The sequence below is a fragment of the Xyrauchen texanus genome, chromosome 4, assembly GCF_025860055.1.
Source record: "Xyrauchen texanus isolate HMW12.3.18 chromosome 4, RBS_HiC_50CHRs, whole genome shotgun sequence".
Classification (NCBI taxonomy): Eukaryota; Metazoa; Chordata; class Actinopteri; order Cypriniformes; family Catostomidae; genus Xyrauchen; species Xyrauchen texanus.
The window spans coordinates 2848979-2861814 of NC_068279.1; the positions used below are offsets into that span (position 1 = coordinate 2848979).

The window sequence follows — 12836 nt, forward strand, 5'->3', positions numbered from 1 at the left end:
CCTGGGCATAGCTTTGTTGATTCGTTTAAAATAAATTTGTACACTGTATACCCAGTAAGATTCAGTATAACAGTCATGTCTCGCAAATAACCTTATTGAACAGTATCAGGGTATTGTATCAGTATACACAACTTACAGTATGTATTTTTCAAAAACACAAGTAATATGAGATTACAAATGATCATATCTGTGTGTGAAAGTGTGTCTGTGTGATTGTGTGTTAGCAGGGTTTTCCGGTTTATTTGCAATGCATCAAATACATTTGCCGTTGCCAATGACCTTTCACCAGTGACCCTTGAGTGACTGTTATGGTGACTATCTTGTCTTGGCGACTTCATAGTGATGGTACTGTTAGGCTGTTTTCATGTAGAGGTCGGTTCTTATGAGATACAGTCAGTTCAGATATACCAGTAAATGTCTTAATAGTCAACGTCAGACCTCATTTAGAGTGCATACTGGGCTGCCATCCCTTACCGTGCAAGTATAGCGCAGTACTGATGTGCGAAAAGCTGGAATTGACAAGTCTAATGCACTCTTTTGTTTATGTTTTGTTAATCAGATGTTGGATGAATACTGATTTCGGTTGCAATTCCACTGACGTGATGTTTGTTGTCATCTAAAGTTTTGCATGTGATTGGCCAGTGGTTCCTAGAGGAAGCTGACATATTTTACATGACCTCAAAACACTGAAACAGCCTCTTATCTAACACTGAACAGCACCATTGCCGAATAGGCCAAGTGTGTATCTCACCCAAACCAATGCCATTGGTCAGGACAGGTGTCCGTCTTGACACTCCCTGATAAAGCACTTCATTTTAACTCTCACACGCCTTCCTCTCCATGATCATTTTTATACCTACTGCAGATATTTATTTGGTCACGTTTAAACTGTTGTATAGTTAAATGTATCTAGGATGGGACTATAACTTATTGTTTTGTACACAGATCTGTAAAGAGAGAGTGTAGATGTAAACACTTCGAAAGGAGGAGTCAGAACTTTGTGTTGTAATGGATGTATCTTCACATTTGTTTAAAAAAAAAAAAAAAAAAACGATAAAAAAGGAAATAAAATGTAAAGTATTTTCCTGCATTTTCTTTTCTGTCTGGAAATGTAAATGTGGAATTTTTAAGGCAGATACTATTTGCACCCTGTACAAATAATGGAAGATAATAATTGCACCCCGGTGCAAATAGTGTCAGATACTATTTGCACCCATATATAAATACTAACATACAGTCACACATGCAGTGCGGCCACGTGCGTCTCTCTCTCTCTAACTGGCATCTCCGGCTCCCTTTATCTCGCTCTCCCGCTGATCAGCTCACGCCGTCCTCCTTGTCAAACTCCTCCCCTGCCCGATTCTGGCTGGGACGCCACCGGACTGACTTACTCCATCCCCCATCTCTGGAGGGGAGACACTGCCCTTCTGGCCGTTCCCTCAGCCGGTGGTCCACCGCGCCACCTGGGAACCTGGGGGACAGTCAAGGGGAGGCGTGCGGAGAGGGAAAGGGTGAGTGAGAGACCCACCGTTGGAGAGAGGAGAGAGAGAGAGAGAGAGAAAACTTGCCAGTTACTGGATACGCAGTCGCCCGGTCCTCAACCGCTCCACCCCTCTGGTGGACGACAGCTCGCTCCTCCCCCAGTGGATGGCAGCGAGCCCTCCGACCCCTGGCGGATGGAACCGCTCCTCCCCTTCTCGGCGGACGGCAACGGATCCTCTGGCCCTCGGCGGCCGGCAGCGACCCCTCCGTTCCCAGACAGGCAGCCGTGGCTGCTCCTTTGGGCAGACGGCAGCGGCGAGGACTCCGCAACAGCACATCCCTCCTCCCTGCCGGGTTTCGGCACCACTGTAACAGTTTAAGGTTGGGCGAGGAGGAGGCGGGAACCAGCTGAACATTCAACATAAACTTTAATTACATAAATAAACTTAAAACAACAAAACATAACGAACACAGACAAACATGCAGCACTTCCACGTGCATCTCTCTCTCTCTCCAGAACTGGCATCTCCGGCTCCCCTTTATCTCGCTGATCAACTGATTCAGCGCCGACCGTGCACGCTCACGGCATGGCCACGCCCTCCTCCTCGTCACAGCATCACTGCAGTGTGTCCCACAGACACACTACATTAACCTCTACCCCTAAAACTAATCCTAACCTTACCTTAGAAAAAATAACCTTGGTTTTACTACCGTAACCATGGTTCCACCATGGTACTTTTTGTAAATTTACAGTAACCACAGAATTAAATATTACCACCAGATACTGCATTAAAACTATAGGTTCTGCCAAAAAAACATGGTTTCTACAGTAATACTATAGTAATACAGTGATTCAGTCAACAAACAAGCGATGCTGAGCCGCGGAAATGAGTGTGATCAATAGACCCCGCCTCCAGATCAGAATGCGGTCACTATGACAACAGTACACATTCACACACCCTCTTTACACCCAACACCACTGCAGCAACATGAAATGTTTTGTTTGTAGTATATTTCTGTGGTTTCATCTCTCTATTGGTGTGCAAATAGCTGCACTGTGTGGCAGATACTATTTACTCCAGGGTGCAAATAGACACTCAGAATTTTTAAAGGGTGATCCTTCATTGATCCTCGTGTTGTTCAAACTCATATGATTTGATTTCTTCTGTGTAGCACAAATGGAGATGATCAAATCTCAATCATCATTCACTTTTATTGTATGGAAAAGTTTGCAATGCAGTGAAAGTGAATGGTGACTCATTGAGGCCACCGAAGAAATAAAGTCAAATGGGTTTGGAAAAACGTGAGAGTGAGTAAATTATTTTTAATTTGGGGGTGAATTATCCCTAAAAGGATGCAGAACTTTTCTCATGGTCTTTTCATAAAATACCAAAAACACTCGGTTTGGACCCGGGACATGGTAAGCATTCCTATTTACATTCATTTGGTAGATGCTTTTATCCAAAACAGCTTGATATGTATTCAATGTGTGCATTTTATAAGTATTTCGATAAGTTTGATCATTCATGTACTTGTATATAATATCTAGATTACCAGCCAAAAGTTTGGACACACTTATTATTATTATTATTATTATTATTATTTTTGTGTTGTTGTGGCCAGCAAACATGATTGTTTTTCAGTATTCTTTAAAAAGTTAGGATGCACCTCAAGAAGTTTATAAATGCTCTGTAATAATCTAGTAGTTGCAATTGACTACTCTTAAAAAGCTCAAAAGTAAGAGTTTTATAAGCTTTTTTGGGGTCACTACACAAATCCAAGTTGTGGTGACTATACACTATTATCCTAAAATGTGAAACATGCTGCAAAAGTGTAATGAAGAATAAGTGGATGTGGATGGACATTATACATCGTGTATAAAAACGGGTGTTTTCACCCACTTTGCACAATACATTTTAGAGAAATGACTACATACTGTCATGTATTCTACATTTCAGTCTAAATATCAGGACACAAAATGTCTCAACAGAGTTAGTATCACAAAAGATTTTATTAGTCCAAACTCAGAAAGTAAAAAACGTATAAGTTTAGGGTTAAATAAAAGCCAGGTTATTAAAGAATAAACACTAGGGGACACTTTAAATGTTTCACTACAGCCATAAGTCAGTATTCTTTAGGGGCATTTGGAGACTCGCAGAAGGGTCAGGGGTCAGGTAGCATCTTCAAATTCACCATTCAAGGGCACTCATCTAGGTAGAAAAGATGATAGAATAATAACCCTATTTAAATATTTGCATTTTATATGCATCAGACTAAAGCTACATTTATAAATGCACAGAAGCATAAGGCCCGAAACATATTCTACGCAAGTACGTTAACATTTAATGCTTTGTTACGTTCATAACTTCTCTAGCACGTTTCTGGCCAACGTTTACTGTGTTTTTACCATTTTTAGGAAGGATGGCGATGTTCTCCAGCAGGATGCTTTGCTCCAAAGAGAACTCTGTGAATTTGTCCAAGACATCTTGTCCCAGGTCTGGGGTTCGACCTGCACAAAACACAACACAAACGTACTGAAACATCACAAATAGTCAAACCTGTACAAATAGTTTACACTGTGGGCAGGTTTTTGTTAGTAAGTTCTAGCACAATTACAATTAGAACTATAGGACACATACAAAAAGTACCATTATTTTCTAGATATGGTACTTTGGTATTACCATTATATTCTTTGAAGTATTATACCATGTAAATATCATGGCAATGGAATTTGGGTCATTAACGGATAAAGTTGTCTGAGGCGATAAAAATGAGAAATCTTTTCAAGTTGTTGAAATGTAATATTTGTGTCCAATTTGGTTTCATAAAGAATTATGAAACCAAATTGGACACAAATATTACATTTCATTGTAATATTTTCTAGATTTAATGGCTGTAAAAATGTCATGTGGTGTAACCACATAAAGTAATAAAGTACTTTTTTTGATGCTTAAATACAAGAGTAAATAATGTAATCACTAATTTCAGAAACACACACATTTTTAAGTTTTCTTTTTGTCACGTGACAACAGAATGGCAACCTGCATGTTGGTTACACCACCTGACTTTGATTTGGTGTACACATTTTTAATCACTATTTATTATATAAGTAATATAAGTATTATTAATATTTTAAAAGTAAATTTCACTGATTCTTTTTTTTCTAAAATAAATATTAATACAATATTATTCTGCACTACTTGTGCCACAATTTCTGTCATGAATTGCAGCTTTTAATTATTATTTTTGTATTGTCTCCAGATGGTTGCACCACATGATATTTGTTTACTTAAAGCTCCAGAGAAAATATCAAAATTACTTTGAACTCAGATTTTTAAAACATGTTCATCACAGAAGAAGCGTTTTCAAGTAATTGTTTTTGTGTTATTTTTAAATAATTTAAAAGATATGGACAAAAAAATAATAATAAATATAACTGCAAGCAGCAATTGTCGGGGTTCAAGCCTTTTAAGAACGTTCAAAGTTCTTAACATTTTCAAACTTTCATTTGTATATGTACTTTGTAATATGCTCAATTTGCAAACTAGTGTTAAATATGACTAAATATGTATTCAATGATCCTGAAACAGGATAATTGTTATGGTGGTGATTCTTTTTACATTTTAACTGTTATAAAGCCACAAAGCACATATTATTTATTTTAGGAATTATAGGCTTTTGGATACACTTGGTAAAACCCACATGATAAATACACCCTAAATAACTAAATAAATAACTAAAGTTCAACTTTCCTTTGATAATTATTGACCTAGGGAGTCCTAGATGTAGTGCACAATAGCAGGTATAATTGGATAATATACAATAATTTACACACCATTTATACCCATAATAGCCATTTTACTGAAATTTGATTGGCTGCTGGCAGACATGTTTTTTATTTGTCAGACTGATATTGTAGGGTATGTTAGAATTTGGCCCCTACAAGATGATACCCATTTTCAACTTCATTGATTATACGGTTGCAGAGTTATGAGTGTTTTTTGTTGTAGTGCCCCATATAGGCAAATTTTTTTGCGACTGCGTGCATCCTCAGAATGTCCTGTTGTCTATGTGTATCAAGTTTTATAACATTTGGCCTTTTCATTTGGTAGATATTGGTCAATACATGCAAAATGGATGATGCCTGACCAATTTGTTGGCTTATATCTTTGCAAATTCCTTTGATACATTTTTGTCAGGTGGGTTCATAGTAGACACACACCAATGTTTGTGTGAATCGGACATACGGCCTACGAGGAGTTCGAAAAAGTTGTTTTTTGGATTATGCAAATGAACACAAACATTTTCTTGACAGAAATAAGAGATATACGTTTTGTTCGTCTTGAGCCAAAGAATCCAATGTGTGACAAATGGTTTAGGCGTTAGTGGGCCAAAACGTAAACATGATTACTATAGCGCCACCTTGTGGCCGATCAGGCCGAAACTTTAATACGATGTAGTGCTCAAAAAGTTTCAGCTCTCTACGACTTACAGTTTTGCTCTGCACGATCAGTTTTAGGGCAGAATAAAAATAAAAATCCTTACAATTACAATATGATTTCAGCCCTTGAACCCCTAATAATAATAATGAGCCGTCTGGTCATTTACACAATTATCAGGTACCATAACATCTGACAATATCACAGAACCCTGGGATCACCACAGTACTTTTCACTGCCAACTCACTGGCTGGTAGTGTAACCGGTCCTATTCGCCCCGCTCCAAACGGGACTCGAACCGACGTCTCTGGCGTGGGAGGCGGGTGCTCTAACATGGACCCTAAAGGCTACAGCCTCTAGCGTCAGTTGCTAGTGCAGCTGGCCCCTGTTACACTCACCCCCCTAAACCTCACTCCCATCCATGTCACGGCACCATTGTAACAGGTCCTATTCGCCCCGCTCCGAACGAGACTCGAACCGATGTCTCCGGCGTGGGAGGCGGGTGCACTAACAAGGAGGCTAAAGGCTACAGCCTCTAGCGTCAGTCGCTAGTGCAGCTGGCTCCCGTTACACTAGCCATCACTTTCCAATACAATTCCAGTAATCAAAGAATAGGAAACATGGTTTGTACATTTTAAGGCTCTACAGTCCACATTAAACAGTGTTCACATCCCATTTTACCAATGTAAAGTCATGTGTTTGAGTAAAACTTTATATTAAAAAAGGAAAAAATTTAGGATGGGACTTGATTTTATCCACTGGGATTATATTGATGGGACTGTCAAAAACAAAATAGTCTCTTATGACTGGTGAGAAGTGGTTGGAGAGAGGAAAAATAAGAAAGAAGTATTGGTGATGTCTGCAGAGAAAGTTATTTCAGTGGTAGAGCTTATTAGCTACATTTTAATTGAGTAAATAAATATAGTACAAAAGTCAATAGAAGTAGTCAGTATTAATATTATGTTGAAAACTGATTAATTTGAAACTGTACAGGGGATGTTACCGTAGAGTTTGTTGAGTAGAGTTGTGGATCCAGCCTTGGTCTTGATGGTGTGGATCAAAGCGTATTCATCATACTTCACGTCCACAACAAGCATGTCATTTTCACTCTCCCAGCCTGTGAAACAAACACATCATTTCTTATTTTAAACCAAAGTCTTGTAAAATTCAGAACTGTATGTTATGTCTGGGTGTATTGTCCTCACGCTCGCTGCGGAAGCTGAATTTCCCGGGAACATCAGTTCTTTGAGCCAGATGAGTCATTCTCCAGCACGAGCCATCAGGACTGGAAAGACACCATGGAAAAATTTGTTTTGACAGTGTTGCTGAGCAACTAACTAAAGTTACTAACATTTTTAGTAGCGTGAAAACCAATCCAATAATGTCTCTATAAAGGAACTACTTTCCGACGAGTAGCGGAGTCGTGCGACCAAACGCTTTCAATGTGTATTCTGTGCTAAAACTTGTATTTTCGGGGTCTTTGTGACACACCTCTTAACTAACTTCTTGCATGGGTATTATCACTTTTATTTTTTGCATTTTTGTGGACTATATGGATTTAGACCTCAATGAGCTCAAATTGCACCATACATTGTTTTTAAAAGCAAAATAAGCAAATTTTTATTACCATCACTTCAGTAAAAAGCGAACTTGTATAATTATGCAAAGGCTGTTATGTGTCATGCATAAGGTGCCTCTGTTTCCATCTGCTGGAAAAAGCAATGACAAGTATAGCCTATAGGTGGCCTCGTTGTTCCCCTTTATTGTTGCTTGGTCTCTATAACTCAATGCTGTTACTTAATTTCCCCATTCATTTAAATGGTCGGTCAAATTTGACCGTGAACGGTACAAGTGTTTCTCACTTGTTTTAGAAAACCTCTTTAACTTAATGGAATCTTATAAGGATAGTTTTCTATAGTAAAAAGAGGAAAAGTCACAAAGTTTTATACCTCTTGATTTTTATAAAAAAATCTCAAAACATTTAAATAAAATCAGTAAAAAATGACCAAACAGACCTTGAGGGTTGATGTCACAGTGTTTGTGCATCTAGCTGAACAATCTGAGGCAAAATAACAAAACATGCGCTCATATTAGCCCACTCTCTCAAAGAGTCATTCTACTGAATCGGTTCGTTCCTAATGGTCCTCTTTGTCACGGTGGAATGTTTGATTCATTCAAGTGAATCGGAATGCCCTAAATTGTCCTCTTTCCCATATGAAGCAGTGGAGTGTTCGAATCATTCCGGTGAAGCATTCTGCGTTTTGAGAACATTCTATTCATAAATAATCTTACTTGAGACTAGAATATGCCATCTCCAGGTCACCTTCGTCATTTGGCGTGAGCATGGCGACACCCATCTTCATGTTATCCTTACGGGTGACAAACCACTCCGCATTGGTGGCAAAACCAATCAGGTACCATTTCCCAGCCACCTATGAGAGGGGCACGTGTCATTTTAAACAACAGATGTAAAAACTAGATTTTTACAGTTTCTGAAGTCAATTTTAGTGGTGCTTGCTCATGCAGAACTCCTCGCTATGATGCAGAGGTGTTGTGGGTGGTTGTTATGCAGTTGCTAAGGTGTTCTGCTTGGTTTCTAGTGCACGGCTGTGTGATTGCTTCATTGATCTAGATGGTTGCTCGTTGGCCCAGATCAAAAGAGCCCATCCCAAACTTGGGGAGCCTGAGTCTCTGATATTTAGTACCCAGATATGGCTTGGGTCCCTCCTTCAGTGTAAGTCTATGGGGTTTTTTCTTGTTTTATTTTCAACAATCACATGTATGCAATACATTCATAAAACCCGGAGTTATTAAAAACAAAGCTACAGATTTCTACTTTTTGTTTTTTGTTATGTATTAAATGGGCAGTTGACTTGAAATTTTAAGCAGTATTTTCCCGTAGTGTGGAATAATTATCTAAACTATTTTAAACAGCATTGTTCTATTGTTTGAATAGCTGTTATACATGTAGTTATTATGACATATTAATTTTGAGACTTCGTTGAATCATTCATCTTTAAAAAAAACTTATTTGTTAAACTGCAGGACTATTTATGTGAACTAAGTAATCTAGTTTTAACTGTAGCCTGCCCACATGCATGATGGTACATTTCCAAAACAAGCTGAGAACTGTGTTCCTGAAGTACAATTGTAAATCAAAACAAAACAGTGCCTTAATGATTCAAAGTAGAATGAAAAACACATATTTTGAATAAATTAAACATCAAAAGCAAGCAACCCCTGCAGAAAACCCATTGTAAATACAACATTTTGATGCAACTGGAGTGTATATAATAGCAATTTGCATATAGTTAATTGTGGAAGCTGTAATTGTAACCTTAATTATTTATTAATTTATTAATTGTTGCTGTAATTCCACCAACAATAATTGTTTCAAAAGAAAATACAATTTGAAGTGTAAAGTCAGCAGAAGTAATTATAAAGTTCTTATACTTCAGTTTTTTGCCTGTCCTCGTCTACTCCAGTTTTGCAATTTCTATCTTTTACTCTCAGTTTCTTTGATTTCAGCCTAAGTTCATATCCAACTTCCATTTCTCCTCTTAATGTCTTGACTCTTACCCCCTTGACGTCAAAGTCGGGCTGTGGCATGACCTCTGAGCTAACGACATGGGCACAGAAGATAACTCCCAGCAATCCCAGCATGGTGGTTACCATGGCTACTGCAGAGCTCAGTCTAGACTGTGTGGGAACAGATCTCAAGTTCGGAGTTCTGAGCGGAGTACCAATGCATGCTCTTTTATAGTGCAGCCCCCCGTTATATAAACACACGCCCCCTACACACACCGTCCACAGAATAACACACAAATAATCATCCTATAATACACACGTTTATCTAACTGAGGATGTACTATAGATTTTTGGTTTTGATATAAAGCTAGTTACTGCAGACTAATCCAAACTTTATAAGACTTTTTGCATATTTAGAATAATAATTAAAAAAAAAGCATTTGTTTATTAATAGTTTTACCATTAAGGACAAGTTTGTCTCCAAAGTATAGCAAAGAAAAGCCACACATGCACAAAGCTCTGTAATACCTTAGGATGTAGTTCCCAGAACAACATGAACAAAACTTAATGTCATGCAATCATCTCTCTCTCTCTCTCTCTCTCTCTCTCTCTCTCTCACACACACACACACACCCTAAAGCACCAACACTAAGACTACAGTGATTGGATTCGACTCTGCAGCAAAAGATATTAAATTACATTAAAAAAATGTACAAAATACATCTGTAATTACAAGTTAAAATGCTTCTATTAGGCATTCTATATATATATATATATATAAAAATAAATTGTGCATAAATCACAGAATTGCTCAGTTATTGGTATGTGCCCATTTGCCTTAATAACAACATGTATTTGATTAGTGACCTGGAAATAGTGCAGAATCATAACTTTGTTTTAAATATCCAAATAAATATTCAAAAACCTCAACTTTGCTTCTTTTTTTACCAGGTTTGAATGAAAAAAAAAAAAAAAACAGTAATAATTTATATATATATATATATATTCTATTTTTTTATTTTGTTAAAGATTACTCAATTCAATTTGATGGAATTTTGTAATGAAATTGATGCATAAATCCAAAAAAAAAAAAAAAGTGTTTGTGTGTATCTTAGTTCCTACAACTGATCACCATTTATCATTTAAAAGAAACATTTATATAGTGTGACAAATGCATTTTAAGAGTACAAATATTCCATGTATAATGTCTCTATTAATATAGTTATAAAAATGGCATATAAGGTATTTCAAATGTCAAAAACCTTCATATGTTTGTTTATGTGTCTTTAAATGCATCCAATGTTGTGCCCTGCACAAAGAGCTTGGTGTTGGAAAAGAGCCTCAATAATTAGCAGCAAATATCACAGACAGGGTGATTAAAGACAAAAGGCTGCTTTATCTCTCTCTCCCTCAATCTGGACCTTTCTGTGGACACAACCTGAAACAGAGTCTAATGTCAGCATTTTACATTCAAAACACCATGTTTACAGTGACACGCACACACGCGCACACACACACACACACACACACACTAAACTCCTTGAACTTGTTGTTTTTGCTCCTAGTTTGGATTTGTACAGTAATTATGAGGCTAATGGTGCAATTACTGAGCTTCCGTGAGCTTTAAATCAATGGCATTTTCATCCTTCAACAGGACCGGGTTTATAGTCTGACCCCTTTAAAGATACCAGAGGAATTTGCTTATGTGGCATTACATCTGTTTCTTATTATATAGGTGAGGTACCCCTATAAGAGGTGTAAATGCCTTGCCCTGGGTATAAACGATCAATTATTCCAAGAAAATGCTTTTCTCAGAAATCCACCATGAGTGAGTGTTTGTTTACCTGTTTGACTCTTATACTAACACACTGCGAGTAGAGAGAGGTGAACAATGCTGGTATTTATGAAAGTTTTTTGCAGATGTTAACTCGCCGAAATGATCTTTACAAACAAAGCTGTGTCACCATTTAATCTGTTATGAGATTTAAGAATCCCTTTTTTGAAGACTACTGAATGTTAATGCAAGTCACACCTGTTTTACAAAATAAAAACATTTCTCTATTGGTAATGTGGATACCTGACTTCTGCAAATTCTAACAAGATATAAATCGAAGGCAAAAAAAAAAAAAAAGGAATAAGAGAAACATACTTCTGTATGACCCATGTGTTTAAAACATGTCACTCAGACATGATCAAAAAGATCAAACCATCATGTTTAAAGTGGGAAATGTCACAGCATCACTCCAAAACATTTTTAAGATTTATGAAAGTGGTGGTGGCGTAGTGGGCTAAAGCACATAACTGGTAATCAGAAGGTTGCTGGTTCGATCCCTATAGCCACCACCATTGTGTCCTTGAGCAAGGCACTTAACTCCAGGTTGTTCCGGGGGGATTGTCCCTGTAATAAGTGCAATGTAAGTCGCTTTGGATAAAAGCGTCTGCCAGATGCATAAACGTCATGAAATTCAAGTGAGTAATTCACAAACATCATACATATGAATTAAAAAAGTTATTACAATTAATAAAGAATTACAGGTTAATAAAATGTTTAATTTAAATTCTAATAACTACAAAACTGGCCATTTTAGTTTGTGATTTGTATTCATAAATGCAAAAAAATAAAATAAAATGTGCTTTAATTGTTTGCAGGTGTTAGTGCAAGTGAGGCACAAACACAAATTTAGCATTTTTTCAGAAAAAGCATTAAGCATTACAAAAACAAAAAACCCGAAACAAAAACAAACAAACAAACAACTATAGACAGTAAAACATGATATTTAATAAAAATATACCCACAAATATTGACACTATTTTTAAGATTCACACGCTTCAATTAAAACATTTCATAACTTAAAATATTTAGTTTTTTATTATTTTCTTAAAGATTGCTCAATTTAATTTGATGGAATTTTGTTATGAAATTCAAATTCATAAATCTGATTTATTTTGATTGTATTTTTTCGTGCAGGTAGAATTCTATATTGTTCTACATAACCCATTGTGATGTCATGGTACTCAATGGAGACATGCAAATCGGCCAAATGCGAAATGTATTTTACATTTTTAAATGCAATTAATTGCATTCATTACTAAACAGATTTAATTCTATTATATAATGTGACAAATTTACGGTTCAGAATCCTGTTATTAGTTGCAAGTGACGGGGACACAATGGCAGTGTTTCCTGAGAATGATCCGTAACAAAGACTTCAGCTGATTTATCGTAAAGCCAACACTAGGATGTTCATTTACACGTCTACTTTTACCCAGCGAACTAGGATCTTTAGAAGTTGGCCTGTTGCCTTTCCAGATTACCAAATGAAGCGTGAAACAACAGTGTCAGTGGGAAGTTTACATGCAGTGGCCCCTGATCCCTGGCATGTATAT

The 12836-nt window shown here is 37.1% G+C and overlaps 1 protein-coding gene across 1 annotated transcript; it reads right to left on the reverse strand.

The window, feature by feature from the left end:
* Positions 1-3465: 3465 nt before the first annotated feature.
* zgc:153704 (Lipocalin-like) lies at positions 3466-9663 on the reverse strand. The gene is made up of 6 exons (XM_052125549.1): positions 9501-9663; positions 8214-8353; positions 7127-7206; positions 6925-7038; positions 3890-3991; positions 3466-3692 (listed from the first exon to the last, which is right to left on the reverse strand). The coding sequence occupies exons 1-6, from the start codon at positions 9594-9596 to the stop codon at positions 3679-3681; spliced, it is 546 nt and encodes a 181-aa protein (XP_051981509.1). The 5' UTR covers positions 9597-9663; the 3' UTR covers positions 3466-3678.
* Positions 9664-12836: the final 3173 nt, after the last annotated feature.